The 27,128-nt window shown below is 42.6% G+C and overlaps 1 protein-coding gene across 1 annotated transcript; it reads left to right on the forward strand.

The window, feature by feature from the left end:
• Positions 1–10,578: 10,578 nt before the first annotated feature.
• Positions 10,579–26,370, forward strand: epsilonCOP (coatomer subunit epsilon). Its single transcript, XM_037412141.2, has 9 exons — positions 10,579–10,781; positions 11,381–11,547; positions 13,848–13,950; positions 15,040–15,089; positions 15,940–15,993; positions 18,400–18,481; positions 20,838–20,993; positions 23,399–23,467; positions 26,188–26,370. Exons 1-9 carry the CDS (start codon positions 10,683–10,685, stop codon positions 26,305–26,307), a joined length of 900 nt encoding a protein of 299 aa, XP_037268038.2. The 5' UTR covers positions 10,579–10,682; the 3' UTR covers positions 26,308–26,370.
• The last annotated feature ends 758 nt before the right edge of the window (positions 26,371–27,128 follow it).

Here is a 27,128-nt window from a genome sequence, read left to right on the forward strand (position 1 = left end):
GCATCCGCGTTCTAGACAGCTCCGGCTGTTTCATTTACTTGTTTATTTATTTATTTATTTATTTATTTATTTATTTATTTATTTATTTATTTATTTATTTATTTATTTATTTATTTATTTAGGCATTTATTCATTCATTTACTTATTTATTTATAAAAAATAAAAGGTCAGCTACATTAAAACCAGCTAAAGCAGCATGCAACAAAATATAACTACTGAAGAAAGCCTTCCATATTTAATGACACGTGCCAGCTGTACACTGTGTGCGTGTGGATGTTGGGTCGACAGGTGGGGGCAATAATCGGTGATGAACCAGGTAGTAAATAAGCAAATTTGAAAGGTGAAAGAATGTAACCTAAGCCTGAGAAAACACAGCATCAGGAAATGACGCGTAAACGATGTATGGCAACGAAGAATTATATGCAAGCGAAAGTACAACGTTGCGAAGATAACGTTTTGATATAGTTTCTATGTATAAGCGAAAATAGTTAAACCTTCCTAAGAACCTTCTAATCATGATAACCATCGTCCTCTGCAGTTTCTTTTTATTTCTTCTCTGTCGACGATTTCATGGATTATTACTTTGAATTAACAATATTGTCTTCATACTTGTTTTGATTTTGCGCGCTGAGACCTTGATATGAATATGTGGCGCGCCTGTGTGGAGGGCTGTAGGAATTTCAACAACCTGAGATTGTTTACCGTTGCCCTGAATTTAGTTACACGGATTTTTATCTATTGGCTGTACGTCCAAGTGCTGCCGCCATGACTGGAAATCGAAGCCGCCCAATAGAGCTTAGAGGGCGCTCCATTGAGACTTCGACCCATTAATTACGTCATATGTCATGTTTCGTTGATTGAACAATATCTGTATGAGATATTAAATCAGCCGTCGAGCAAAAAAAAAAGAAAAACGACGCCAGCATCTCCCCCACGGGCAGAACTCGAGTAAATGCGTCGCAGAGTGGTGGGGGGTATCGTGTGAATGTTGCTTAATTGGGTGTGGTTTGCGAATGCTTACTTGTTATTTCGTCTTGATTATTTTGTTAATTGAATCACTCTATTTATCACGTGACTTTTTGAACCACTTCGCTACCGACGCTACCGACGGTTCCTTTTCACGTGCCACAAGACATCTGAGGCCTTCATAAGAGGTGTACCGAGCAGTAAAAGCCCACTTTGAGCATAGACTCCACGCGCCAAATTCGATAAACAATTGCTTCAACTTGACGCAAGCTTAACGTTTGCACTGTATACACTGTATATCATGATGCGGAAACGAGTGAAGTCACATGCATGATAAGTGGCCCACGTAGCAGCTTTGGTTTCTCAGAACTATCTGCATACGACTGCTTTGTGCCAGATCCAGGCGTGATCTGCATAATCTGCGTGGCCTTGAAATGGCTGAGACACATCTATCTTAGTTGGTGCTTCTTTGTGGAGCCGTTCCAAAAGCGAGAGGTATGTGTGACCATGGTAAGTAAGCTGATTGGCGAGACTCATTCCCCAGAGCTGCTTCGCGAGGTGGCACTGTATCGACAAGAAATGGGCGTCGGTATTACATTGTCGTATGAAAAAAAAAGAAAAGTGCGGAAGGGTAAAATAAAGGCATTTAGGATAACCAGAACTGAGGACGGTTGGCCACAACCCTCCGGGAAAGGGGAGAAAAGTCGTGAGACTAAATGCCATACGGATGCATTTTAAATCGTGAGTAGTTTCCGATGCAACCCTATAGCAGATTCCTGTTTCACAAATGAGACCATGTAGTCATATTGCGCAGCATGATTGCGTATCTATTGATATTATCGCTGCTGCGAATGAAACAGTCCTGGCTCAATGCGATGTCGGAACTTGTCAGAAACCTAATATGACTTAATCTGTGTGGTTCTCTTATAAGCTTTAAACTATAACCACAAAGACTTTCTTAGTACTCTGGCGGTCATTTACTTCTACATAGCGCTTCATTATTTCTTGATTTTCTTTTTCTTTGTTTTCTCGTTTGTTGGTTTTATATCTATTTCACATGTTATTTTCCCGGCTTTTACACAACTCAACGAAGCACTTCTAAATAAATTTGAAATTGCTTTGTAGGTCGACCCATTCTTTCTACGTAAATATGAAATCCGAAGTTGGGGTGTCGACTTACAATCAAAGCGAGAACTAGTAGTGCCAGTTACGGCAGCACAAACGAGAAATAGGGAACCCTGGCATGGCTTCAGCGTTACGTTGGCGTTCCTTCTCTACCTTAACATATGCGGTTACCTGTAACCTGCTCTCCCAACAAAGATTTGTGGATATTTTTTTCTTTAGTAATCCCCCCTTTTACCTCGAAGCTAGCTTCTTTGTCTTGCTGCAAATCACTGCCATGAAGCTACCTTTGCACACCAGAATTCACGTTTTGTGTTTAGGCTTTACAACACATTTCGGGGCTAGTTGGTGATACATTCCTAATTAAAATATTCCAATGCTACTTTTTACGAGTGCATGATAGAGACGTGCGTGACAGGGTGGGCGCTGACTCCAACTATGGTGTCGGTGAAAGTGTGATCAGTCCGATCTCTACGTTAATAAATTTCCTTGATGAAGTGCGCTCATGCAGTTGTTGTTGTTGTTGTTGTTGTTGTTGTTGTTGTTGTTGTTGTTGTTGTTGTTGTTGTTGTTGTTGCTGCTGCTGCTGTTTTTTTTTTTGGGGGGGGGGGGGGGGGGGTTCAATTTTAAATCGAGTCAAGTTGCTGTCGTTTAAACATATGGTACCAAGAGTTCAAGTGACGCTTGAGTCGGCATTTGTGTATATAATGGAGACATATCTCAATTCTTTGTCGGAATTCACATGTCTGGTCAAGAAAGATGAGGCTATTAACACATACTTTTTTATTTATATTTGGAAAAATATGAGAAGGCAGGCCACGTTATATCCGGCTATCTTAACATTATGACAGTAATGTATAAGGTAAACACAAAAACAAGAAAACTAAGAATAAAAGAATAAGAACTATTCAGAGGCACTATGCACATACTATATACACCACAGGGCTTATAATTCATGAATGAGCACTGTATGTATCGGCATATTTCAGTTCATATATCGGGATCACATTGTGCGTAGAGTCCGTACAAATAGTGCCAAGGTATAATATAAGCTAAATATAGTTTATTAAACTTGTTTCCATTAGAAAATCACGGAGGGCGCTCACTGCACACCTTTGATTATCGGAATGTGGCCATGGTCGAAGTATATTTCCGATCGCAAGTTGGTCATCTGTCGAGTCGGTTCAAGCGATCACTCAGTTCAGCGCGTTTTTGATCGTATTGCGCATATGCTATAGAATATGCCCCTCTGATGCATCGGCATGATCACAATGGTCGCAGTGCGGGACGTTCTTCTTTTTATGCGGCAGAAGAAGTGAGGTGTGTATGCAACACCTAATCGTAGACGGTGCAGTAGCGTGTCAAATAGTGTGTGTGCGTGTGTGTGTGCGTGTGTGTGTGTGTGTTTGTGTGTGTGTGTGTGTGTGTGTGTGGTGTGTGTGTGTGTGTGTGTGTGTGTGTGTGTGTGTGTGTGTGGTGTGTGTGTGTGTGTGTGTGTGTGTGTTATTACAATCACATATTGACACTAAAATTCTCCCCTTGTTGCGTGGGGGTGGAAATGCTCCCCTCCGCTCTGATTCACAACCCGCATCAGCCATCCCCCGATTTACCCCTTTGAAATACGCTCCTGAAGAACCAAAAAAACCAGTACACGCGCGAAACGCCAACGAGTGGTGCCTCCCGCCAACTGGTTGCGCCAAAGAATGAGGGCAGTTTGCAGTAAGTCGCGCAACGCTGCAAAACGAAGCACGAGCCCGTCGGCGCTCGTACTCCCCGTCGACCGACACTGGAAGAAGAATGGCAATTTGGGCTAGTTGGGCACTGGAAATACGCATTTCCTTAGCACTCCTTCATCACCCTCTGGACATGATCAGGCGTCACCAGGCTATGGTTGCGCCCGATCATGTTTGCTCTTCTTTAGAGCGCAGCTGTTAGACACCCGTTCCTGCGTTGAGTAGTGTCGCCATTGCCGTTGCTGTCACTGTCGTAGGCGTAACCGATAGACATGAAAAAGTAATTGTTAGATATGAAAAAAAACAATACGTGAAAGAAATGAGGATTGAATAGAATTTGAGTTCGTGTGAGCACAAGCATGACAGTCAAATATTTTTTCCTAAGTCACGCTGGTGCTAAAGACTTATTTGCCAAATAACATCGGTGTCACATGGGACAAAGAATCGATTTAACCTATACGCAACATAGCGTGGCAGAATAATAAAATAACAGCGTCATCAGACAATGCCAACTACGCAACGAGTTTAATGCTTCCCACCCGCTGCGAAGTGCTCGGCCATAATTATTCATCGTCATGTAGCATCAACAAGCTGCACATAACAGATGTGTAGCGGATGCCTCGCTTATCCACAGAAAGAAGAATAATGGCACAGTGGATGCTGTCCTACTTCACGAAAATTATGATTTATGACATAGTTGAAAGCTTGGGGAAAGCCAGAACTTGAAACATAGTTGGCCTTGCCCGAACAGGAAGTAGCGCTCAGAATTCACGTTAGCCAATATCCTAATCGTCGGCTCTCTGGGATGTATCAAATGTTCTATATATAGTCAAGATGACTTCATTTTACTTTTCAGTGAAGCCAACTCGACCAATCTCTCTGGATGCTCATATTAGTATAATCAACTAAAGAGGGTCGTAGAAAATGGCTTTGGCATAAGGGTGCGCGTGTCTTTTTTTACCAGTTTATAAATGAAGCATTGTCACCTCAACCTCCACCCCCTCCCACTGGCTTACGCCCATGGTCTCAGGCAGCAGCATTAGTCGCCTATTTTTCGTGAATTCTCTTCAACGCGCATCTTGCGTTTCCTGCACCGCAAAGCCACGCCTTCTCCCGCAGCTATTGCACAGAACAAGCCAGGGGGTGGCAAACCAAGCCCGTGCTCCTCCCCCCGAAATTTTTATTTCACCATGACATAGAGAGAGCAGTAAATGACCATTTTAGGGGGGTGCCCTCCCCGAAATAATGAAGGAGCCTCCCCCCCCCCCCCAAAAAAAAGAAAATGTTGTTCTAGGTACGGCCCTGCAACAAGCAGAGGGTGTTTATTTTCGCTAGCAAGAAGTATTGCTCCGGTGTCATTTGCCGGGAAGTACGTGTTTACCCAGTCAAACTACGAAGAGCTGATGACAACGTACGCGCACATGCTGTTCGATGCTCGCCGCTAAGTAAACAAACAGTCTTCCTATCCTGCTTCAGTTTTCACGCAGCGACAGGGCGGGTGTGCTGGAAAAACGGTGCATCATTCTACGCAGGCTTCAGTATAACGGGCAGCAGTAACGACGTATTGCCACCTTGATTCATGTATAATTTACTCATCTATAGTGATGTCGCTTTCAGCCGCCCGTGCAGGATGCAGCTTACAGACTCGCACGACGTACCTTGAAATGTTCCATGCCAGGCACTTTGACGTTTGGCGCGAACTTTACTATTAAATCACTTTCTTTTAAATGAGAATGCATTTCTTAGTCGGGCTATGTCAGACGTCCGGCGTTGTCCGTGGCGTCCGCGGTGGTGTCCGCGCACCGGCAAGTGTTGTCTCTCCGCCCTCACTCCCTCTCACATAGCAACAGCTGCAGGTACGCGCGCTCACCCTCGCCCCTAGCAACCGGAGCATGCAGTGTGAGAGAGTGTAGGAGAGGGTAGGTGCAGTGCACTGACCGCCACTAGAGGTCCGTTCGATTCACCTGCATTAATTGGAACCGATTGACGGCTGTGCACGCGAAGTTTAGAAATTGTGCAGCGTGAGTTCAGCGGTGCAGGCGCAGCGCGACACCCGGAACGAAGGACGATGTGCCGACAAGGTGCAGGCCTTATTTCTGCTCGCTTAATTTACACCATTCAGCTTACACTGAACGATGGCGCCCTGCACATGCGGACAGTTTGTGAGGCGCGAACATCTTGAAAAAAACACACCACGTTAGTATAGAGACAGATACGGTGCCTTCGCCTAAGGGCTGCGTCGTCTGCCCAGCTGCACGCGCGGCTGCACCAAGCCGGCACCGTCATCGTATGAGGTGCAGGGAAATCGTGAACCAGTGCTGCACCTTTTCTGCGCCTTTTGAAACGAATGACAGGGTTCAGAAGTCGCCAATGCTGCCTCGCTGAAACGAATGGCAAAGTGCAGCACCTCGTGAACTGATTCACGTGGTGCAGGCGAATCTAACGGACCTTAGGTCTAGTGGAGATCAGTGGTGCAGTGCTTCACCGTCTCGGTGCACGAGGTCATCCTCTTTGAAGTGCACCGAGGGAAGCATGGCTCTCTTGGATGGCATCCAATGCTCCTTCTCTCGCCGTTCGGTCTCTCTCCTCCCTGCGCCCCGCCTTCCCGTCCACTCGTGCCTCACTCATAGAGTAATGATTCGCTCGCAGGATTTCAAGCTGGACGGTTGTGCCCTCGCGATCTCCGGCATCAGCGTAGCTCCCGCCGACTGGTTCGCCCTCCGCGGTCTCCTGACGCCGTGCAGCTCTCGCATTGTGGCGCCCCATCCTTGGACTGCTTCGACCGGATCCCCACTTTCCTATCTCCTTCTTTTTCCGTCGCTTGCCTGTCTACTTCTTCGTCTATTTTCCTTCTATTCTTTTTATGCCACCTTCCCCCCACCCTTATAAGGCACTGCGCCGTGTCGCCTGAAGGCAGACAGAAATTAGGTGCCTTTTTCCTCTTCCTTCTAACCACTACCACCGCTCATAGAGTAACATTTACTCTATGCCTCACTCTCGACCGTTCGCTGTCTGGGCGCCTCTCAATAACATCTGGAAGTGTGTGCTTGAGACGCCGCTGTGAAACGCCGAACCGAGAACGCTGTTTGTTTCGTTCACTTCGTAGTATTTTTTAACCGTCCAAGCTACTAGAGCTAAAAACGCCTACCGCATTTCTCGCGACAAAAAAAATAAAACACCATGTGCGGCGAACGGTGCTGTTGGCTACACGGTGTAAGAAAAAAAAAGAAAACGGTGTTCTTCTAACGCTGGGTTCTCACATGAGAAACGCTGTAATGGACGCTACGCAATGCATTTGCATTTCCTCACGATTCCTTTCAGGGAGGTGAGGGCTTTTTTTTTAATGTCATTTGGCATAATTTTATTTCGGAGTTTTCTAGGTAACGAATATGCGCTGCGTTTTGTCGCACTAAATTCTGAGGTTGCTGTTTTCTTCTCCGGATCCTTGTTGTCTGGCAGCTTCGGCCCGGCGTTTGTCGAATGGTCGTACAGGCTGTCGAAATGCTCGGCCTTTCGTTTACGGCTGAAAACTGAAGTCTACTACTACTACTACTACTACTACTACTACTACTACTACTACTACTACTACTACTACTACTACTACTACTACTACTACTACTACTACTACTACTAACATTTGATTAATATAGACGTACTTTGTGTTTAGAAAACTTGTGTTTAGAAGAAATGGTGAACGCTTTAGAACAAATTACTATTGGAGAGCCATCAGCTGTCCCAGTTACGCTTCTTAGCGTAGTAATTCGCAGTAATTTTTTACGTGCGGAGCATTTTATACTCGCACCTATTCGCAAATCCGACGTCGGTGGTGTCGTCGACACCTCTACTGCGCATGCTTGCGTCTTGTGTCGCTCAGCCCCCCCCCCCCCCCCTGTCTATATCGTCTCGCAGGGCGACGCAGGTACGTCTGCTAGTAAAAAAAAAAAAAACCGACTGCTCACGCTGCACAACCGTTCACGGCCACTGGATCACACGTTTGGAATCCAGTCAAGGGCGTCTTTACTTGGCTTTCGCTTGACTTGACGCTTTGCTCGACTCGAGTAGATACAACAGAAGCAGCAGTACCTTCAACCAGTAGTGGGGCACAACCAAAGATCAGCGTCGTATCACTCCTTGAAGGCAACGAGGCAACAATAAAAATAATAAAAAAAGAAAAAAAGAACAATTAAACATTCCCAAAGCATAGCCAATTATGCAATATGTTCACACGATACCCCACGGTTACACCACTCTGCGACGCAGTTACTCGAGTTTTCCCCGTAGGAAGATGCAGGGTTTTTTTTTTTTTCCTGACCTATTTGCCAGCGTCTGGAATAACCAAATCAACGCCTCCTTAAAATGATTGAGCCGCTGACCAAATGAAAGGCGCATCCCGCAACCACTGAAATGTGTGTTTCGAATCGAATTTTCGCGGATTCGGATTTTTTAGAATGTTTCCCATCGAATTTACACATTTCTATGTACAGCACTTTAAGTTCCCCATCGCGAAAAAATTCAGCAAAGCGTCTACAGGAAAGTATTATGCAATATTTCTCACGAGTTGCCGACAACACATAAATAATTTTTGTTGATGTGTTATTCACTTTCAGACGCTAGCGTAGCTCACTTCACGTAGGATAGAAATAAAATGAAAGACGCCATGCCGATGTTACCAAACAACAAAATCACCCTCTGAACAAGAGACCGAATGGGTCGCGAAACGTAAGTGTGCTAGTTTTTAGTATTAATAAACTAAGGACTAAGCGTGGCCGAAAAAGGCTGTTTACTCCAATAATTTTATCCAGCCAACATATCTCTGTCACATACGTTTACCTTCGTTGCGCTTCGACTACGGCTGTATATATATAAAAACCGTCGAAAAATGTCAAGACAGTCAAGAACTCTTCCTGTAATAGGGCATTATATGTTAGTTAGCCCTCGAATCTGTACTGTTTGTCCAATAATTGGTGCTATATTATTGTGACTCTGCAACAAGATGTTGGGCTCTCTTTTTGTTTTTTCGATATGAATTCCCCACCAACGTGCTAAAGCTGCAGTCACGAAGTCTAATGATGCGGCACAAGCTTAATGCATCCTCGACTACGTGTGCCTCTCGTACCGTCTAAATAAAGATGTTTATTATCTCTCTCCATTCCTCTCTCTCACAATTTCTCTAACTAAATAGCATGTAAAGAAAAAGAATTGTGTTCATTGAGCCCAGTAGTTATTCACCTCGGCTTTTGAATGTGGCCCCCGAAGTTCGAAACCCAGTACCGCTAAAATGTTTTCACTTTGTTTTATACACCTATTTCTTTATAGCAATTCATCTTACGTGATTGAGAAATGAATTTGCTGTTTCCTTAAAAATAAATAAATAAATAAATAAATAAATAAATAAATAAATAAATAAATAAATAAATAAATAGTCGCGCCTCTCAACACTTTTCCCAGTAAGCGCGCAGCTCGTCGGACGTTTCCAAAATGAGCGAACTTCTCCAATAGGGGAAGGACCCCTTCCATTCCAGACTGTTGTGGAGGAGTAAAAAGGCCGACGTAACAGCTTCGGCACCGCATGGGTCACCCGTATCGATGACAGCCCAGAGAGGATTACGGCGGCACCCATGCAGGGAGCCTTCGTTGACAAGGTGCATATTTGCTTAGGACGGGCGCGGCGGCACAGCGCCTCCCTTTGACCGGCATATCAAAAGTCGTACTGCTTGGTTTTTATCCCTCTAACGCGCTAACTTTTACATTGCTTGCCAGGGGACCCCAGGTGTGTTATCTGATTGATCCTTCAAATAGATGTTTGAGGCATTAAAGGGACAAAAACATTGGTGCCCTCTACAAAGTGGCGGAAGAGCTAATGCACTGCACTTAACTCAAGAATGTATAGAGGTGCGTTATTCCAAAAGTATAAATATAAAGTCAGGTGTCTTAGACGTCAAAACCACGGTGTGATTATGGCCAGCACCCGCCGTTGTGGGAAGCTTCGGATTAATTTTGGTGCCTCTGGGATGTCTTCTTTACCGCGTTCCTGTATACTTTAGAATAACAGAAAGCTGAGCTATTTGGTAAGTGTTCACTCTAAAAGACAGGGCGTGCAAACACACAGAGGAGACAAGACACCACAAAACGCCGACTAACAACTCAAACACTGCTGTTCTCAAATCGTGTCCTTCTTGTGCCCGTGTTTGCTCGCCCATTCTTCTAGAATCAACACCTTTACCTATAAATACACGAGTCCTTTTATAATTACGCCCCCATATAGCAGTCCATATCTGAACAAATGTTTATCTATTGTCTAGGCTGGTTTCACTTAAATATTCAGCAGAATCGTAAGATGTCTCGAACGGCAAAACTACTGGTAAAAAAAAAAAAAAAAAAGGTTAAGCCGCTGTGCCCATCGTTGTACAGATATACAGTGGTATAAAACGAATAACATTTCTGCTTCGATTCCCGTAGCCGAACGCACAAGATAGGCAGAACGTCGTCGAAAACATGTGAAAAAGCGTGGGTGGCGTGGCCTTGGTACTTCGAAGGGGGCTAAAAACACAATTTAAACTACGCGCGTCAGTGAACACGATGCCGACAAAGCTGGCGTTTGTGTGAACACTAACACCTCTGACCTGTTTCACAAACTTTCTTTCTGTATTTTGTAAAAATAACCAAAAATAAAAATATATTGCTTTGTTTGTTATTAAAAAGTTGTTAGTAAAAAAATTCTTAATATAGTTTTTTTTTTTTTACCGGAAGTACAAAACAGATCAACTTCCAGGATCTTTCATGCCACGGAGTTCGTGTGTCTCGCTTGTATCTTACGTTTGTTAGCGGTGTTCAGCCGCCTAGCCTCCTGAACTTGTAACAATGTCAGCCCAGAATCAGCCTGATCCCCTTTTTGATATCCGAAATGCCTTCTACATCGGAAACTACCAGTACTGCATCACTGAAGCTCAGAAAGGAAAGGTAAGACGGCTGTTCCGAGGAGTATGGAATCGCCTGAAACCGAAAGCTTGAAGCAAAATTGCTCGTTTTGTGGAACGTGCGAAGTTTCTTGTGACCGGAAAACATTTATTCTGTGATAATACATTAAGTGGTTGTGTCATAAGCTGCGACCTAATGCGTTACCTCCGTTAACAAGAATCAATGTGGCGGTGTTGGTGTGCTAAACGATAATTGACTAGCTGCATCATAGTTTACCTTGCAGTCGTACTGTTCTCATAGTCTGACAGTACCGTTGTCGGCTTAACTAGCATTTGATTGTGGACCCGAAGATCGCGGGATAAAATCCCGGTAGCGGCGCCCACCTTTCTGATGGAAGCGAAAATGTTTGAGGCCCGCGTATATAGCTTTAGGTGCGCGCTTGAGTTGTCTCCAGGTTGTCTAAATTTCCGGAGCCCACAACTACGGCGTCCCTAATAATAATATCGTGGTTTCGAGGCGTAGAATCCCAACAATTATCACATGTGCTTTACCGACCGCAAGATTTGACGCGCTCTAGACATTTCTCTTATGTTGCCCAAGGCTTCATCGATCGTGTGATTTCTCTTCCGGACGTTTTACAGAACGTCAGTCCTGAGCACAAGCTGGAGAAAGACGTCTTCCTGTACAGAGCTTACATGGCGCAACGGAAGTACGGCGTCGTCTTGGATGAAATTCGTTCGATGGCACCTGACGAGCTGCAGTGCATCCGTATGCTTGCCGATTACCTCTCCGGGGACATGGCTCGAAAGTGAGTCGTGTACCATCCGCATATAAGCGAACGTCTAGAAGTCGACACACAGTTGCGCGCACGGGCCTGAGGCAGCACATAACACAAGATGTTATGTGCTGCTTGAACAAATGGCCATTAACGAAATCTGTACCACGACCACAAGCTTCACAAACTAACATGATTGACCTGTCTCGTAGCTCACTGTCGCTGTTCATGGCAATACATTTGGAGTACAGTAACCTACCATTGTAAGTATGTTTATGCTAGAAATTTAAGCAGTTTTTATATTATTTTAGGCAGGGCAGCAACCACACAAGGTTTGTACTGACCTTGTGAAATAAGACAAATGAAGAAACCTATTACATATCTCAGAATGACATTAAAAGAGCAATAATTAAGATAAATTCGCCATATATGTTTGTAAATTATTCTTTCAAGGTATTAATACAGCCACTATTCATTTATTTATTTAAAGTAATACACTACACTTGCACTGCCCAAAGGCATTATTGCAATTTAGCATGAAAAGTGGCTTTGTAGGCCACAAAATACGGACGTCATACTCTGCCCAGGCAGCGCTGGGAAAAACGCCGCCCCCTTCACTGCACTGGCCATAAATGGGTCTTGTAGAGAGAGCCATCTGCAAGCGAACATTTATAGGCCCTCCTCCATCGTTGGTCTAGATTCACGGTTTCCTGAAAAGCAAGGACCTAGCAAGCTTCTTCCTTCACTCCAACCTAGCTCCAAAAAATTGGGAAACTCATCAATACGAACTGCAGGTGCAACGCAAAAGATGTTTTAACTATTTCGGCATGCTGCAGCTGGCAATTTAAGTACAAGCGAGCATCGCATGAGATTGAGTTCAAGGCAAGCAGTCCGACGTGGATTCTGTAATGCCTAAATGCATTAAAATTAGGTATACACATGATGCCGAAGGGATGAAGTGCATACACTTACACGAGCTATCTATCCTACGATCAGTGGTACGAAGCTCGCTTTATCCGGCACGAATGGTCCCAGCAATTTTCGCCTTTGTAGTTGCATTCTCCATCGATCTCTCTCTTCCTGTGTGTTGAACTGTTTTATCATGCATGCTAAAATTTTCTGTTGACGGTGTGCTTCCGTTTGTATATACTGGAAATGAACATGCATTCGTGTCCACTTTCTTGGTGTACAACGAAAGGTAAAACCGAGGCTTGTGAGATAGCTCCAGCAGTCGCGGAGATCGACGGCAAGAAAAACCTGATTGCGGTTGCGATCATTTTTCGATTTACCTGTGTGACATAAGTGTTTGCATTTCTTAGTTAAAGCCGGAAGTTCGAGCCTTCAAAGCCCTACGTGCGTAATGCTAAGTGGTGGCAACAACTGCAGATTATCGGTGGTCGCGACATGTACGATGTTTATCACGTTCGTCACATGTCTACTGTTGCACGGCATGCACCGCAGAGGTTCTGTTAAGCTTCATAATTAAAGTTACCATGGTTCTCCGCCAAGGCTACTCAAAATAATAAGCAAAGACCTACAATATCACACTTTCTTATGCCACCGGCTGTGGAGAACACGAGTAATTTGCTTACCCAACACCTTTGCAACGGCCTGTATCCAGCGTTCTCGCTGTTCTGCTTCGCGAAAGCTGCAGAAATCAGTAAACTTGAAGTCTTTTATGTCCGTGGCAATTGGCAAAGCAACAGCAGCATCGACTGAAGTTGTTCTTCGTAGAGTGCGAAGCTGTTGCATCTGTTCTTGTTTTCGGTGTCGTGTTGGCGAGTGAACCAGCAAGAACTTCATGGCAGTTCGGTGACATGTCCAACTAGCGGAGAGAAATTCGTAGCTCTTTTTCTGACTGTTCAATGGGCAAATACATCTAATATTTCGCTCAATCATTGTTTCGTATGCTGAACTTTCACCTGGTTGCGCAGCGAACTGTGCAAGGAGTCGGGCTTTGGACTACTCAAAACTGTGTTGACAGGGGGCGCTGCGTGTTCGCGAAACTCCATAGTCTGACATCTGTACAAACCAAACATGATGAAAACCACCCCCTTTAAGTTATGCGAGTCAGCTTTTAAACATTTTACTGAATGACAATAGCCCAAATATGGAAGAACACATAGAAATTCTTGCCTTCTACTGACCCATAGTTGTTACAGTTTCTACCTACTTCATTGGTGTGTCAGTGTGCACCTTCTCAAGGGCACATGTGAGGATTGTAGAATCATAGTTAATAATAAGATCTTCTGCATTTCAGATTGGGTTCTTGCATTGAATTGTACGAATTATTGGTGACATCACTATACCTGAATGCTTTTAAACTTTTCAAGGAACGAAGTTGTGAAGCAGCTTGACCAGAAGCTGTCTAAGAGCTTGGACGTCAACAATGTGATTCTTCCAGTTGTGGCAGCTACCATCTACTACCATGAACAGGTGTGTTAAGTATGCTGTGCAGTGCTGAACATTACTGGTGCATGATGCTAGCATTCTCATGATAATGCTAAATATGCCATTAGTTATTGTTGGCTCAAAGGCATATTACATAAAATAGGAAGGGAAAGGAGTAAGGGATACTTAGTGCCCTTAAAGAATGCAGTCGGTTGCATTGCGTTATATCCAAGTGGCAGTAGTAAAGGAGAAAATTTTACATTCAAGCAGTAAAATTAAGTGCTGATAATTTTGTAACTCATTGGGACTTAACTAATTAGATATTATAATCCCCACTAGTCATAGATAAAAGATTATTGAAGTGGGTGTGCCTAATTACACTGTTCCTCTATTATCTAAGTGGTGGGTGGATTGACTGTCATAGTCTAGTTTCCAGTGCAATCTACATTGAGCAGGGCATCTATAATTTAACTGTTTTTGTTGTGGTTCGTTCTACAATCACATCTTAAAGCACATTACTTCACTTACCCTATTAATCTGTAATTTCGTTTTATTTCTGGTCCTAGGCATGTACAGCATATACAAATTTTTGTCTGAAGAATTGCTATAGAAATTTAAAAAAAAGTAAAGACAATTCAAAAAACATACTTTTAAACTGGCCCTAAACATCACCTCGGGCATGTTGTATAAACACATACTGTGAATAAAGCACAGAGCTGCAAGCAGCTTAGACAAGTATTGTTCACATATGATGTGCACCAAAGTCACAAAGAAGGCATTAAATTATAAAAAATGATTTCTAGCCAAACGGAGGGCTTCATTATCATAAAATGCATCAACATGATTTTCTTTCTAACATATACCAAATCCACTTTCAGTAGTGCGTACTTATTTTATTTGCATTTCTTGTCTTCGAATGCTTATGTGTTCATGGATTTGTGTGCATTACTTTCACCCGAATATTATTAAATTGTGGTTTTGGCACGTTTAATCCCAGAATTTAATTTTTGTTGGTAAAATACCTTTGTTCAGTTTAGTCATGTGGGTGTAAGGGCCTCACTTTTTGTTGTCATTCGATGTGGTCGTCTTAATTCTTTCTTGTTCCCCCCCCCCCCCCCCCCCCTATAAAAACAGAACTACGAAGCTGCTCTGCGAGTCCTTCACCAGAGTGACTCCTTGGAATGGTAAGTCGCAACATATTGAATAACACTTTCTAATAGGCACAACATCCAAGTTCTGGGCTAATTTTACCTGGTGTAGTACCTCGGAGAAGTCATCATTATCGCCAGGCTAGAGCTCTTCACTTGGCTTAATTATAGGCTTTGGTTATACATATAAAAACTTGTGAAACGTCATCCAAAGTGCATTGATGAAACCGATTTTGTTTTATAGAGGGCATGGCAGAAATAGAAATACCTCATTGGCTTGCCACGTAGTGGGAGGCCAGTTTTCGCTTCTGATTCGCTCTTAATAGATTATTAAACTTATCAGCGCGAGAAGTTCCGACAACTAACACAAAAGATGAGGACGAGCACTGTTGTCGGAAGTTTTCGCCCTGAAAAGTTTAATAATTGATTACCAACTAGCCCAAACCCACACCTTACTCCTAATAGAGCCTGCCCCTCCCCCTTCCTTCCTCGCCCTTTTTTTTCTCTCCTCGCTACAAATATACTCATAAAGAGGCCTTCGACAGTTCTCATTCTTCTCATATGGCATTAGCTGGCTGTGCTCATGTAAACATTGTTTATACTAGCACAGCAATTTAAATATAATGTTACCTTCATGCTAGTATAATCACTAACCACAGATCAGCATCCCTTTACTGTGTAGAATGTTTAGAACAAGGAGAAAAAATAGTTGAGGATCTTCTGCTTAGCATGTTACAGTACCACCACAGATGCAAGACTGCATTGTTATTGTGCGAAGCTGAAATTACCAGAAGTTCTTCTGTAATTTTTGGATCATACAGAGGTGAATTACATGTATAGATGTGTGCTCCCACCACTTATTTGTCTGCCTGCATTTCTTTTGCAGTGCTGCGCTCACCCTACAATGCTATCTTAAACTGGACAGACTTGACTTGGCTAGGTGAGTAAACTCTGTCACAGTAGATGCTCAACCTTTGATAAATTGAATACAGTTAAGCCTACGTGCAACAAACCTCCATATAATGAATTCCTCGATATAATGAAGTTTTTCTATTCCCTGCTGTTGCTTCATAAAAGCACATGTATTTGCAACCTCTATGTAACTAAGTAACTGCGGGAGACACCCTTAATATAACGAATTTTCGCCTCAAACAATCTAGGAATTTTGCCCTGTATTTTGTCATTTTAGCACGAGCCAGAATGAGAAAATTCGTCGCCGACTGCCAAGCGAGAGCAAGCGCTCGTTATTGCTCGCAGGTGTGCGAGAGTTGGGCGGGCGGGCGTGTAGGGAGTGCCCCACAAGCCGGCGTTGCTGTCGTTCTAGCCGCCGCGGACACATGCGCAGATGTGCCCTCCTCCTCCAACCCCCCACTCCCTTATAAACACACAAAAAACTACTTTTGTGTTGGCAATACCACCACAGAACACCTCACGATATAAGCTCGTCACATACATGAGGCTGCGCTGGATATGGAGGATGCTTTACTGAATAGTTTTCTGCGGTATTCGTGTTGATCGCTCTTTGTTTTCAACACCGTGAAGGCCTGCATGGATTCACAGCACGCACATGGTGTGGCCCTCAACGACGTTCAACTTTGCTCCCCTCCTTTAGTTAGGACAACCGTGTCATCACTACCAAGGGGGTGTTAGAATAGGCGCCAATGGAAACTCTTTGAGACCATGGTGACAACAGCGGATCTTCAGAGCTTGGCTCGTCACGCGTTTGCGCAGCGAGTTCGAGGGACCGTAGCCTTCGCGATAAGCTGATCGGCTCTGGCAACAACATGACAGTGCGTTGAATGCAACGCAATGAATGCGAGAGCAACAAATTGTAGTGTTATATGAAGTGAGGCTGGCATCCAACTCTTTTACTTGCATATTGCGGAACTCCTACAAAACGTTGGTGTAAGCAAATACGGCCGATCCAGAAAGAACTGCTCTTTTCTCACAATATCTTTGCGTTGAAAGCGCACTGATGCTCACCAAGATAACACGCGCAGCAGCGATCGCGACTGCGCCCTTGAAATCAAAGTTCACCGTTGCCAATATAGTAGAGTGCTGGGCCAGTTGGTGCAACATAATCTTAAGGAAGCACTTGATAGGAAAGACGCTCCACTTCCAGCTGCAGTGCTTCCTTCCTTCTACCTTGTACACTCATATATTTCCATGTCACCATTGCTACTTGAGCAATCCCCCCCTCCCTCCGTGTTTTTTCATGCTCGTTCGATACGCATGGTTTTATTTCTGTTTGAGCATTCAACAGCAGTTCTAACATGCGGGGGGGTTGTTATCGCATGCGCCCTCCAGGTAATAGAGATGGGCCGGCTCATTTGATCTCTGCTTCAGAAGCGCTCGTATGCTTTTACCCGCTCATAAAAGTTCTGGTGCACGGTGGCATGTAATCATTTTGGACTTGTTACGGGGCATGGCGGCGACGACAAAAACCCGCCAAGGGTGCTCATATAATTGTTGTCGCAGTAATAACGCTGTTTTTTACGTTTAGCGTTAGCTCTGGCTTCAGTTCTCTTTTTGATTAATTTGTGCATTAATTTGTGCGTTTATTTTTTGAATTTTTGTACTGAACCTGCATATAACGAAATCCTCTTTATAGCGAATTTTTCCCGGAATTTGTGAATTTTCTTATATCCAGGTTTAACTGTATTGACATACCATTGCCAGTGATCTCTCTTAATCCAGATTGTCCAGCAGCCCAACTGGCATGTGATTGTGCTTTTTTTTTTCTTATTTTGAAGGCATGCTTTTAGGCATAGTGATTTGCAATTTCAAAAATATCCATGCATATTTCCTCCATATGAGGTATAACAATGGAGTGGTTATGAATCCAGCAATCACGATTGGGCCTGTGGCCGGCTGCATGACGGTGGCAAAGACGGCTTGAATGTAAGCCTGTACAAGTCTACAGCAAGTGTATCACAGTCACATAACTGATTTGGCATGACTAAACCGGCATGAGGCACCACACGATAATGTTGAACCCAGAGTGTGATCACAAATGGGGTGAAAATAACCTCGACATAAAGCATTCCTTCAGCATCCCTTATCACATTTGCATTGATCTCCTCGGGTGCTTTGGGTGATAATAATATTCCACATATAATTGTAGACTTGAGGTTTAATAGCTCGAATTGAGATGGATAGGGTAATCTTATCCACTAAATCTAATTCTATCCTGTCCGCCATTTGCACAATATTTCATTAGAACATTGGCAAGTTTTTCTTGTGCTACTAAACTAACTCGGATGGTAGTAACATTTTAAGTTCTCTGATTGGCCTGTTGCTCCACGCTTGTCAAGTGAAGTGCAGCGTGATTTTAATCGTGTTTCAGGAAAGAACTGAAAAAAATGCAAGAAAAGGATGATGACGCCACATTGACGCAACTTGCACAAGCCTGGGTCAACCTTAACCTGGTTAGTGGCAATTTATATCATCAACAATAGAGTTGATAAGCCAACCTTAATAAAGCCCCAAGAAAGGTACCAGTTATAAATCTGCTACATTAACGCTCTCCTGTCTGATGGAAAATAAGCAGTTTTTGGTGGTCTGCTGAAAAATTTTTCACTGCTACACCAAATGCGTTATATCACAATGTATGTCACAATGTATAGCATCAATTTGTATCAGAAGAATTTTGCTTTCTAATGGTATTCTTTACAAGCAAACATTTATTAACAATTTTTTAAAGAAAAATACTTGATAAAAAAATGTTAGAAAAACGAGAAAACTCTATAAAAATATTATTGCTGCTTTGCACGAATGTAGCCTTAAAAAATTCCCAAATATACATGTCAAAGAAAAAGGCTGTATGTGTGCAACATTACTGGAAATGTGAACTTTCTATTTGTACAAGTTAATTTTATACAAAAGAAGATGTTAGCCATAGTGGCTATCGTGCCACCGCACAAAGCAGTTGCGTGATGTGGTGAAGCACAAGTTCATGGAGCATGTCTCACAGAAAACATTTGTTTTTTGTTGGACTTTCCATTCATTGTAGCAAAGTTTGCAGTTTCTGTATCTTCGTAGCTTCTGAATTTAACAGAGTAACCTGATTTGGAGTCCGCCAAAACTTTCGATTTATGTCCCCATTCGATAACTTTGTCCCTCATGTACTGCTTAATTACAGATCAGTCTTAGCATTAGACTATTTTTCGTCAACGGAGAGGCTCCGATCAGGTTGTAAAAATTGAGTGGATGAGCGTTGATACGCTCCGATAGTGAAGCTGCGCGATGCAACTTGTCATGGGACGCAACAGTTGTCTTTTTGGGGTCAGACACAATGAGGAATGCCGGTAGTGCTTCGCATCGATTTCTTGGCAATACTAAAGTGGAACAAGACCAGAAAATAATTTCTGGTGTTCCAATAGCAGTGCAAACGCGGCATATACGATACACATGTAAATGATAGTACTGATGAACTTTACCCCATCGGGAGTCATTTCCTTCCATTATCCGTTTCTGTCACTGTATGACTGGTTTTCCAAAATATGTATCCATGCATATTTATTAGTCATGTTGTGTATCCCTGCGATGATTATTTCTGTTCTGAAGAACTGCATGAAAAAGTTCATGGCTCTTAAAAGCGCCGTGTAGCACTGCGGAGCACAATGGCGAAGTCAACAGCCAGCCGTCTTCTCGCGCAAGACTCAAAAGACAAAAGAAAAACTAGGAAGAGAGTTCTTTTTTTATGCTCTGGATAGCACTAGCTGTCCGTAAGCGCTCCGATTACAATAAAATTTTAGCTGAAACCATCGACAACATACTGTCGATGAGTATAGGCGTAACAGAAAAGTTTTAAAGAGATACTGAACAAGATTTTCGTCACCAAGATTTTCAACCAGATTGAAAGATTGGTTCCTGAAATTTATAGACAACCTTCATTCAAGCAGTAACTCGGGGAAATAATGAACTTAATGTGTCTTTCACAAACTGGCGCTTCTAGCAGGCATACCATTGACTAGATAAGATGGCACATGGTGATGTCACACGCCTGAAACGGGAAAGCCAGCAATGCCAGCTGTCGCCCACGTTTCTCGACTCGCTCAGCGCTCCCTATGGTCTCTAGAACGACTATAAACAGCTCTGGTAGCGATCAACACTCCCGCCTGGAGTAAAACTTCAGTGCTTTTGTGGAAGGGGGAGAGTGGGACGAAGGGAGAGGTAGAGAAAAGGAAGACAGGAGCACGTGCACCCTTGCATGTTCCTTGGCGATTGTGGAATAATGGCTGGCGCTCACGTGAAGCCACCGCGGTGCACCCTGAGAACCCATAAAAAAAGACAGCCAACTGTTCAAAAATATGGGAAATCAATTCTGTTTATTGGAATAGTCACATCTTCCATGTAGAATTTCCTAGTGTTCGTCAATTTCGTCAGTTTTATCACTTTTTGTTCAGTATCCCTATAACTCTTTCCAGCACGGTGGTCATGTCATGAACAGTTGCATCTTTTAAGTATAATTATTACCACTTTTTGTTCAGCATCTCTATTAAACACTTGCTGAAGTGTATTTCCTTACCTGTCACTGGGTACTTGCGTAAGCTCGTAAACAGCAAAGTATTTGCATAATGCCTCGATGCCTCCACCACATATCATCATTTAGCGAGTGTACGAAGGTCATGGCTTTGTCCGTTTATGCCACAGTGCTTTGACAGAAGTGGGCATAATCTTTGAATATGTGCTACAATAGGCACGCCAATTAAGTTCTGACATTGTTGCCACAACATTGATGCATGAAGGCTGGCTTCTAAAAAGAATGCTAAAAAAATGCAGGGTGGCGAAAAGCTGCAGGAGGCCTTCTACATCTATCAGGAACTGGCTGAAAAGAACACGGCAACTCCACTGCTGCTGAATGGACAGGCTACAGCCTACATTGCTCAGGGGAAGTATGAAGAAGCAGAGGCTCTGCTGCAGGAGGCTATTGAAAAGGCATGTTTTCACTTTGTAATTTTCGAAGGACTCTAATGGCTGGTATGAACAATTTCAATGCGATGAAAAATTAATTTATTTGGTGATTGTGTGAAAGTCGTTATTGATTATGAAAGTATCCACTATGTAGGCTCGTGAATCTTAAATTGCACTTGCAACAGTGGATAAAACAGCTGTCTGTGTCATTTACAATGTGTCTTATAAAATGCCGATTTTGAAGTCACATACCAGTCACATACTGCAGCCTTTACTGTGCTAGTTGCGGAATACAGTAGACCCTCAGTAAACGAAAATCTGTTGAACCGAACTATTGCGTAAACAAAACCATTGCCTCTGCAATGCTTGGTTTCGGGCTTGTATTCTGCACCTATGTTCAGCTCTCAGTAAACGGAACTCTTGTTAAGTAGAACATATTTTCCTGGTCCCTTCAGGTTCCGTTTAATGAGAGTCTGCTGTATTTATTTTCATTCAGCTATGACTTCCCAATGCTTCATGCACGGTTCAGGCGACAAGAAAGCCCCAGCTGGGTTGGGAACAGGGTAGGACTAATTTTAATCGTATTCATCATTACACAAATAAATAAAATCATATATTGACACGCACTAGTTTTGTCGACAAGATTGGGGCAGGCACGGAATGGTGTTTAGGTTTTTAGGTTCAGAAATAACTCGTGCGCAAAAGTGCTCTACAACCTCAGTTCTTATTTCTCCGTGCAATTTAACTGCTCGCTTTCAACATAGCTAAGCTTACAGAAGAATATGTTAAGATATATGCATTTTAAAGCAGACCAGCGACATCACACAGGCACGAGAGTCCATACTTGATTTACATTAGCTTGTCAGTGTTGCAGATCGACGAAAGCAAGGACTTTCAGAGTGTTTACATGTGTATAGCAGTGCCACAGATGCTGCTGCATGCGTACGCGGTAAATGAGTGCTGCCACAAAAGACCCGATAGTAAAATTCACACAGCCATCGCTTTGCAAGCTTCATAAGGCAGTGTGCACCCACCTTGTGTGCGCGTGCGCCGAAATACATAGCTTGCACGTCGTGTCTGGCCTTCATCGTAACTGCTTCCTTCGGCCAGCGTGTGGCTGTGAACATGGAGCGCTCAGTTACAGAGCCGTACTAGTTGGTTTGTAGTTCATCGTACCCATCTTTCTGCTGATCACGGGCGCTTGTATTCTGTTTGGAGTGGCATGCAGCGTGCAGAAGCAAAGAGCGCGATATTTTGAAAATACAAGTAAATTGAAGGACACATATGGCATTAAAAAAAAGACGGAACAACACTAGATCCGTGTGATAGATTACGACAACGAAATCTTTAATGTAACCAGTGTGCATTTAAAAAGCGTTACCCGAGACGCTCTTTCTATAGACAACATGTGTGATCAGTATTTCTGTTTGGTTTGCAGCACACTGCTCATGCACATTTTCATGCCTTGTTTATTTTGAAAAACTATGACACATGCTATTGTGTAGGGTGTAGAGATACTTGCAGCTTAATAAATGAGTGGAGAAATGCAGCACAGTATTGCACAGGCCACTCAGAAAGAATGTGGTTTTGATATCTGACAGGTGTTGTTATCGCTGTGGGATATACAATAGAGACGTATTGCTGAGCAAGCTTATTTGAGAAGCTTTAAAGTCGCATGCCCTGTGCAATCAACATTTGAAAGTCTACTTCAGATTGGAAGCACAAGCCACTAAAGAACAGCAATTCCACTTTGCCAAGTTATGCTCCTCATGCAGGTGCCGTCTGAATGAGTCTTGAAGCGTGCAGAGCTCCGATATTGTGTTCTCGTCGATTTGTGGTAGCAGAGTGAGGTTCACTGACCGTTCGATGCTGAATGACAAAAAGAAAGGCCATATTTTATCGGTGCTAAAGCTAACGGCAACGATAGCGGCTGAGCCTCTCTGTGGCCTCTTGCTATGGAGACGTCAGCGCACGGTGCCCAACAAGAAAATTGCTGGATGCACCCAGTGTTACCAGTGCACAAAGCATTATGAATATCCTCTGTTGAGATTGCCTTGAGAAGGGCACCCTGCTGGAGAGTGGATTTTAATAACCCTCCTTTGTTGTGTGTTCAAGGCCCACATCCTGTAGAGTCATCATTGCAGCAAACTGTCATGTGCGCTCCGCATCTTGTGTAGCTCGTCGTCAGAGTGCACTATCATTGCTAGCTACGCTGAACGCTTCAGCCACTGCTACGCAAACATTTGCTCTTGATCTTCCTAAAGATACAAGCTACGTTAGATGGCATTATATAGCTTTAGAGAAGCGACACAGAAATGATGAGGATATGTGGCAATAAAGATGGTGCTACACTTTTAAATTTTAAAGCTCTATTCAGTGCTACACTTTAATACTGAATCTGAGGAATTGTTGATGAATGCTGTTTACAGGATAGCAACCATGTAGAAACACTCATCAACCTGGTTGTGCTGTCTCAGCATCTGGGAAAATCGCCAGAGGTATGTGGTTTCAAATACGCAGTGTACTTCACATATGGCCTTGCTAGTCAGATATGCAGAAATAATCAGTGCTTATGTTTGTCTGCATAAGACTTAGCCCCTTATGTTTCACTTGAAAATATTCAGACAGTGTAGACTGATAAATCATTTAAAAACTCCATTGCAGTCTATTTTGCCATTACGGCTTCACTACTAAGATGAAAGTCAGTCACAATTTTGTTTTTTCTGTTTTAAGCTGAGGTTTTAACACCTGAATGTTCTTGTTTTCTTATGGAAGAAGCACATGTGTGCAAAAAAAAAGCCTATTTCTACTAAGATATTTGAAAGTTGGGTTTTCCCTTGGCATAAAGTGTATTAAGCTGCATTTCAGTCTGTTTTTGTTTTACAAGCCTTGAAGCAAACAGATTTGCATTTTATAATTTTGTATGCATTCCCAACTGATCCTACTGTTCAGATCCATGTACCTAAATATAGTAACTCTAAGCAGTTTCTACAGGTAGTGAGATCGAATCTCGGCTGCGGCGGCTGCATTTCGATAGAGGCCAAAATGCTGTAGGCCCGTGTGCTCATATTTTGGTGCATGTTAAAGAACCCCAGGTGGTCAAAATTTTTGGAGCCCTTTACTACGGCGTCTCTCATACTCATATATATGGTGGTTTTGGGATGTTAAACTTTACATATATCTATCAATTAAACTGTAAGCCATGGAAGTGGCATCTTGATAAAGACAAAGTTCAAAGAGGTTTATGTACTTAGGTATAATTAGGAGCATGTCTATGAACTTAGATTACATAAAATTGTCAGCAGCCACCCACTACAGCTACAGTGTGCTTTAGTTGGATGATGTCTTTAGAGCACTGAGAACTTCAATTCAAACAACTCGTGCAGTACTCTTCGAAAGAGAGGTAATGTCTGAGGTGCCGCATTTTTTATAGGTATTTGTCATTGTGCTATTTCTATTTACGTTGTATTTTCATTTTCTTGCTACTTGTAATATTTTCGTGCCTTTTGATTCTATAATTCCAGCTCCCCCACTGCATTCAATGACCACAAGGTCTTAAGGGTATTGGAGTAAATAAATATGCATGTACAGGCTGCAGAACTAATTTGACATAGGCCAGAAAGAAGAAAACAAATGCTCTAAATGTATTGTAGATTTCAGTATTGATATACTGCTACTTATGAAATTAGTTTTTCTTTGTTCTTATTAAGAAGCGCTGACAGAATTTCTCAACATACTACAATGAGTGGTTTCCATGCAACAAAGGAGAACTGACCTGTGGATAGAATGGTGAACAAAATTGTTAGTGGCGTACAGTTCTGTAGCCAGTGTGCATAGCTTATGCACTGGCCACAGACATGCACAAACTCCAACAATCATCCACTCTCGGAAGGAACACCTGCTCAGTGTAAAAGTCATGTTACACTTCACTATTATCTAATACCACGCTTAAAACAGATATGTATAATTGAAACGTCTGTTAGGTTTAATGCTAACTTTAGGCTACCTTATGTGCCTTAGTACTTATGGGGTATTTCTCCTAGTAGTGGGCAGCGCTTTGTGAATTGTAGGTGGTAACATGACCATTGCTGCTTTTTTTCAGCAATCACCTGCCTAGTGATGTTTTCTGCACAGTTTTCTGCATTTAAAGGGACTGAGAACAGATTTTTTTTTTTTTTTCGGCCCAGTTCTGTTCGGTGCAACAGAAAGCTTACCCTTTGTAGTGTTCGTAGTTGCAGTAGTTAATTCCAAAAGCACATAGTTACTTTGTAAGCAGTATTTCTCGATCTGAAAGGCTCTGAACACGAATGTCCCTTTTTGTCCAACAACGCTGAAAATTGATAGCTATGATCCCTTCTAGCAACTTATGCATGTTGTCGCTGTTTTGCTTTTGCAGGAGTTCCTGTAACTATGCTCGATCACATTTATTCTGAGCTGTACAACTATTTATGAAAATAACAAGCCATTACAATGAAACAATGTGGCTTTATACAGCTTCCCTGTATTTGTACCCAGTTGCATGCACCTGCACCTAAGGTTGATGCGCCTGTGTCGTGGATGGCTTGTCCCGTTATCGTTACTCTCTCGACGCACGAGCCTAGCCAAGTAGCAATACACGCCATTCCTGAAACAAAGTATAGGTAGAAAAACCACGTCGCTCCATAATGTTAGCGACCTGGAAACTGCGTGCATGTTCAACAGAGAATGCAAAAAAAGTTATCAATACGTGCTGACGAGCATCGGCTCATTACGTCATGCGAAGGCAATGCCACTTTAATGCGTGCTACCAACGCAAGCCTATATGTACATTTTTATGGAGCAATATCTTTTACTATGCAGCAGCAAACAACATTTCAATACTAACAAGAAGATTGTTGACTGCGTACACTGATCTACCGTTACGCGAGAGGGTACATCGAATAATTAAATGTTCTGCCACCAGGTGGTGCCACAAGCCATTTTTGGAGATTTTTAATGAAGAAATTAAAATACAACTCCACTTGTCACGAGAAAAACAGGGTTGGTTTGAGTCACTATGAGGAACAATCTTTCCATTTGTGCAGTCATCTCATTTCATGTTCTGGGTAGTTGTCAGTCACATTAAGTTCATATTTTCTCAACACTATTACACCCTGTCCATGGCAGGTGGCAATGGACAGGGTTTCAGCGACAAGTGTAGTGGTTAATGTTTCCAATTTTTCTCCTTGCTGCTGCACAGGTGACAAGCCGTCTGTTAAGCCAACTCCGTGATACAAACAACAGTCATCCATTTGTGAAGGAATACCAGAGCAAAGAGCAGGAATTTGACCGTCTGGCAAGGCAATATGCACCTGCTTAAAACATCGATGACATCCTGCTGCGATCGTCAAGTCTCCGTAATAAATTTTTCTTCCCCATCTTACTTCAAAAACAATGCACGCTGCATTTTTAGAGACTTAAGCGCCTTGACAGTTTACAATCCACAACATTACTGAGAAGTTGATCGAATGTCCAAATATATATATATTTTTTCTGGCAGGCATTCCAGTGAGTCTCCTTCAGCTAGATTGCTCAAAGAAGGGAGTGTTGTTGGTTGCACAAGATATTATTGTTCGAGACATTTAAGGGGGCAGACTGGTCTTAGATCTATTTTTGTTTATTTCTTCAGTAATCTTAATCAAAATACACAGGATTGTGCTGTTTTTACTATTGATTTCAAATATTTAATTAGTTTTCGTGTAACTCATCTTGTTCCTGAGATAAATTAAGTTCACCCCCTATTGTTTAAGGCCATCATAGAAAAAAGTGCTTAATTGAAAGTGATATTTAAGATATGCCAACATAGACGAATGACTGTAGAGTGAAAGTATGCTAGAGTTTTTTTTTTTTAGGCCTTTCTTGGTTATTTTACAGCAAAATGAACTATTCATTTTCAAAAGCAGTTGCAACTATATTAGAATTTTGATGAGTAATTAATTAAAAAGGCTTGTGCTCTAAATTCTGCTCCCATACTTGCATTCTACACACATACAGGTTTCCATTGCAAAAATAACTATTGTTGTACCTGCCCCAGCTGTAGAGATATTGAGGCCTCAAAATTGAACAGTCTTAAATTAACTTTTTTGAGAAAAACAGAAAAAACTGAAAACACAAAGCTTCTTCAAAAATCAACAATCATGA

Source organism: Rhipicephalus microplus, chromosome 1 (assembly GCF_043290135.1).
Source record: "Rhipicephalus microplus isolate Deutch F79 chromosome 1, USDA_Rmic, whole genome shotgun sequence".
Classification (NCBI taxonomy): Eukaryota; Metazoa; Arthropoda; class Arachnida; order Ixodida; family Ixodidae; genus Rhipicephalus; species Rhipicephalus microplus.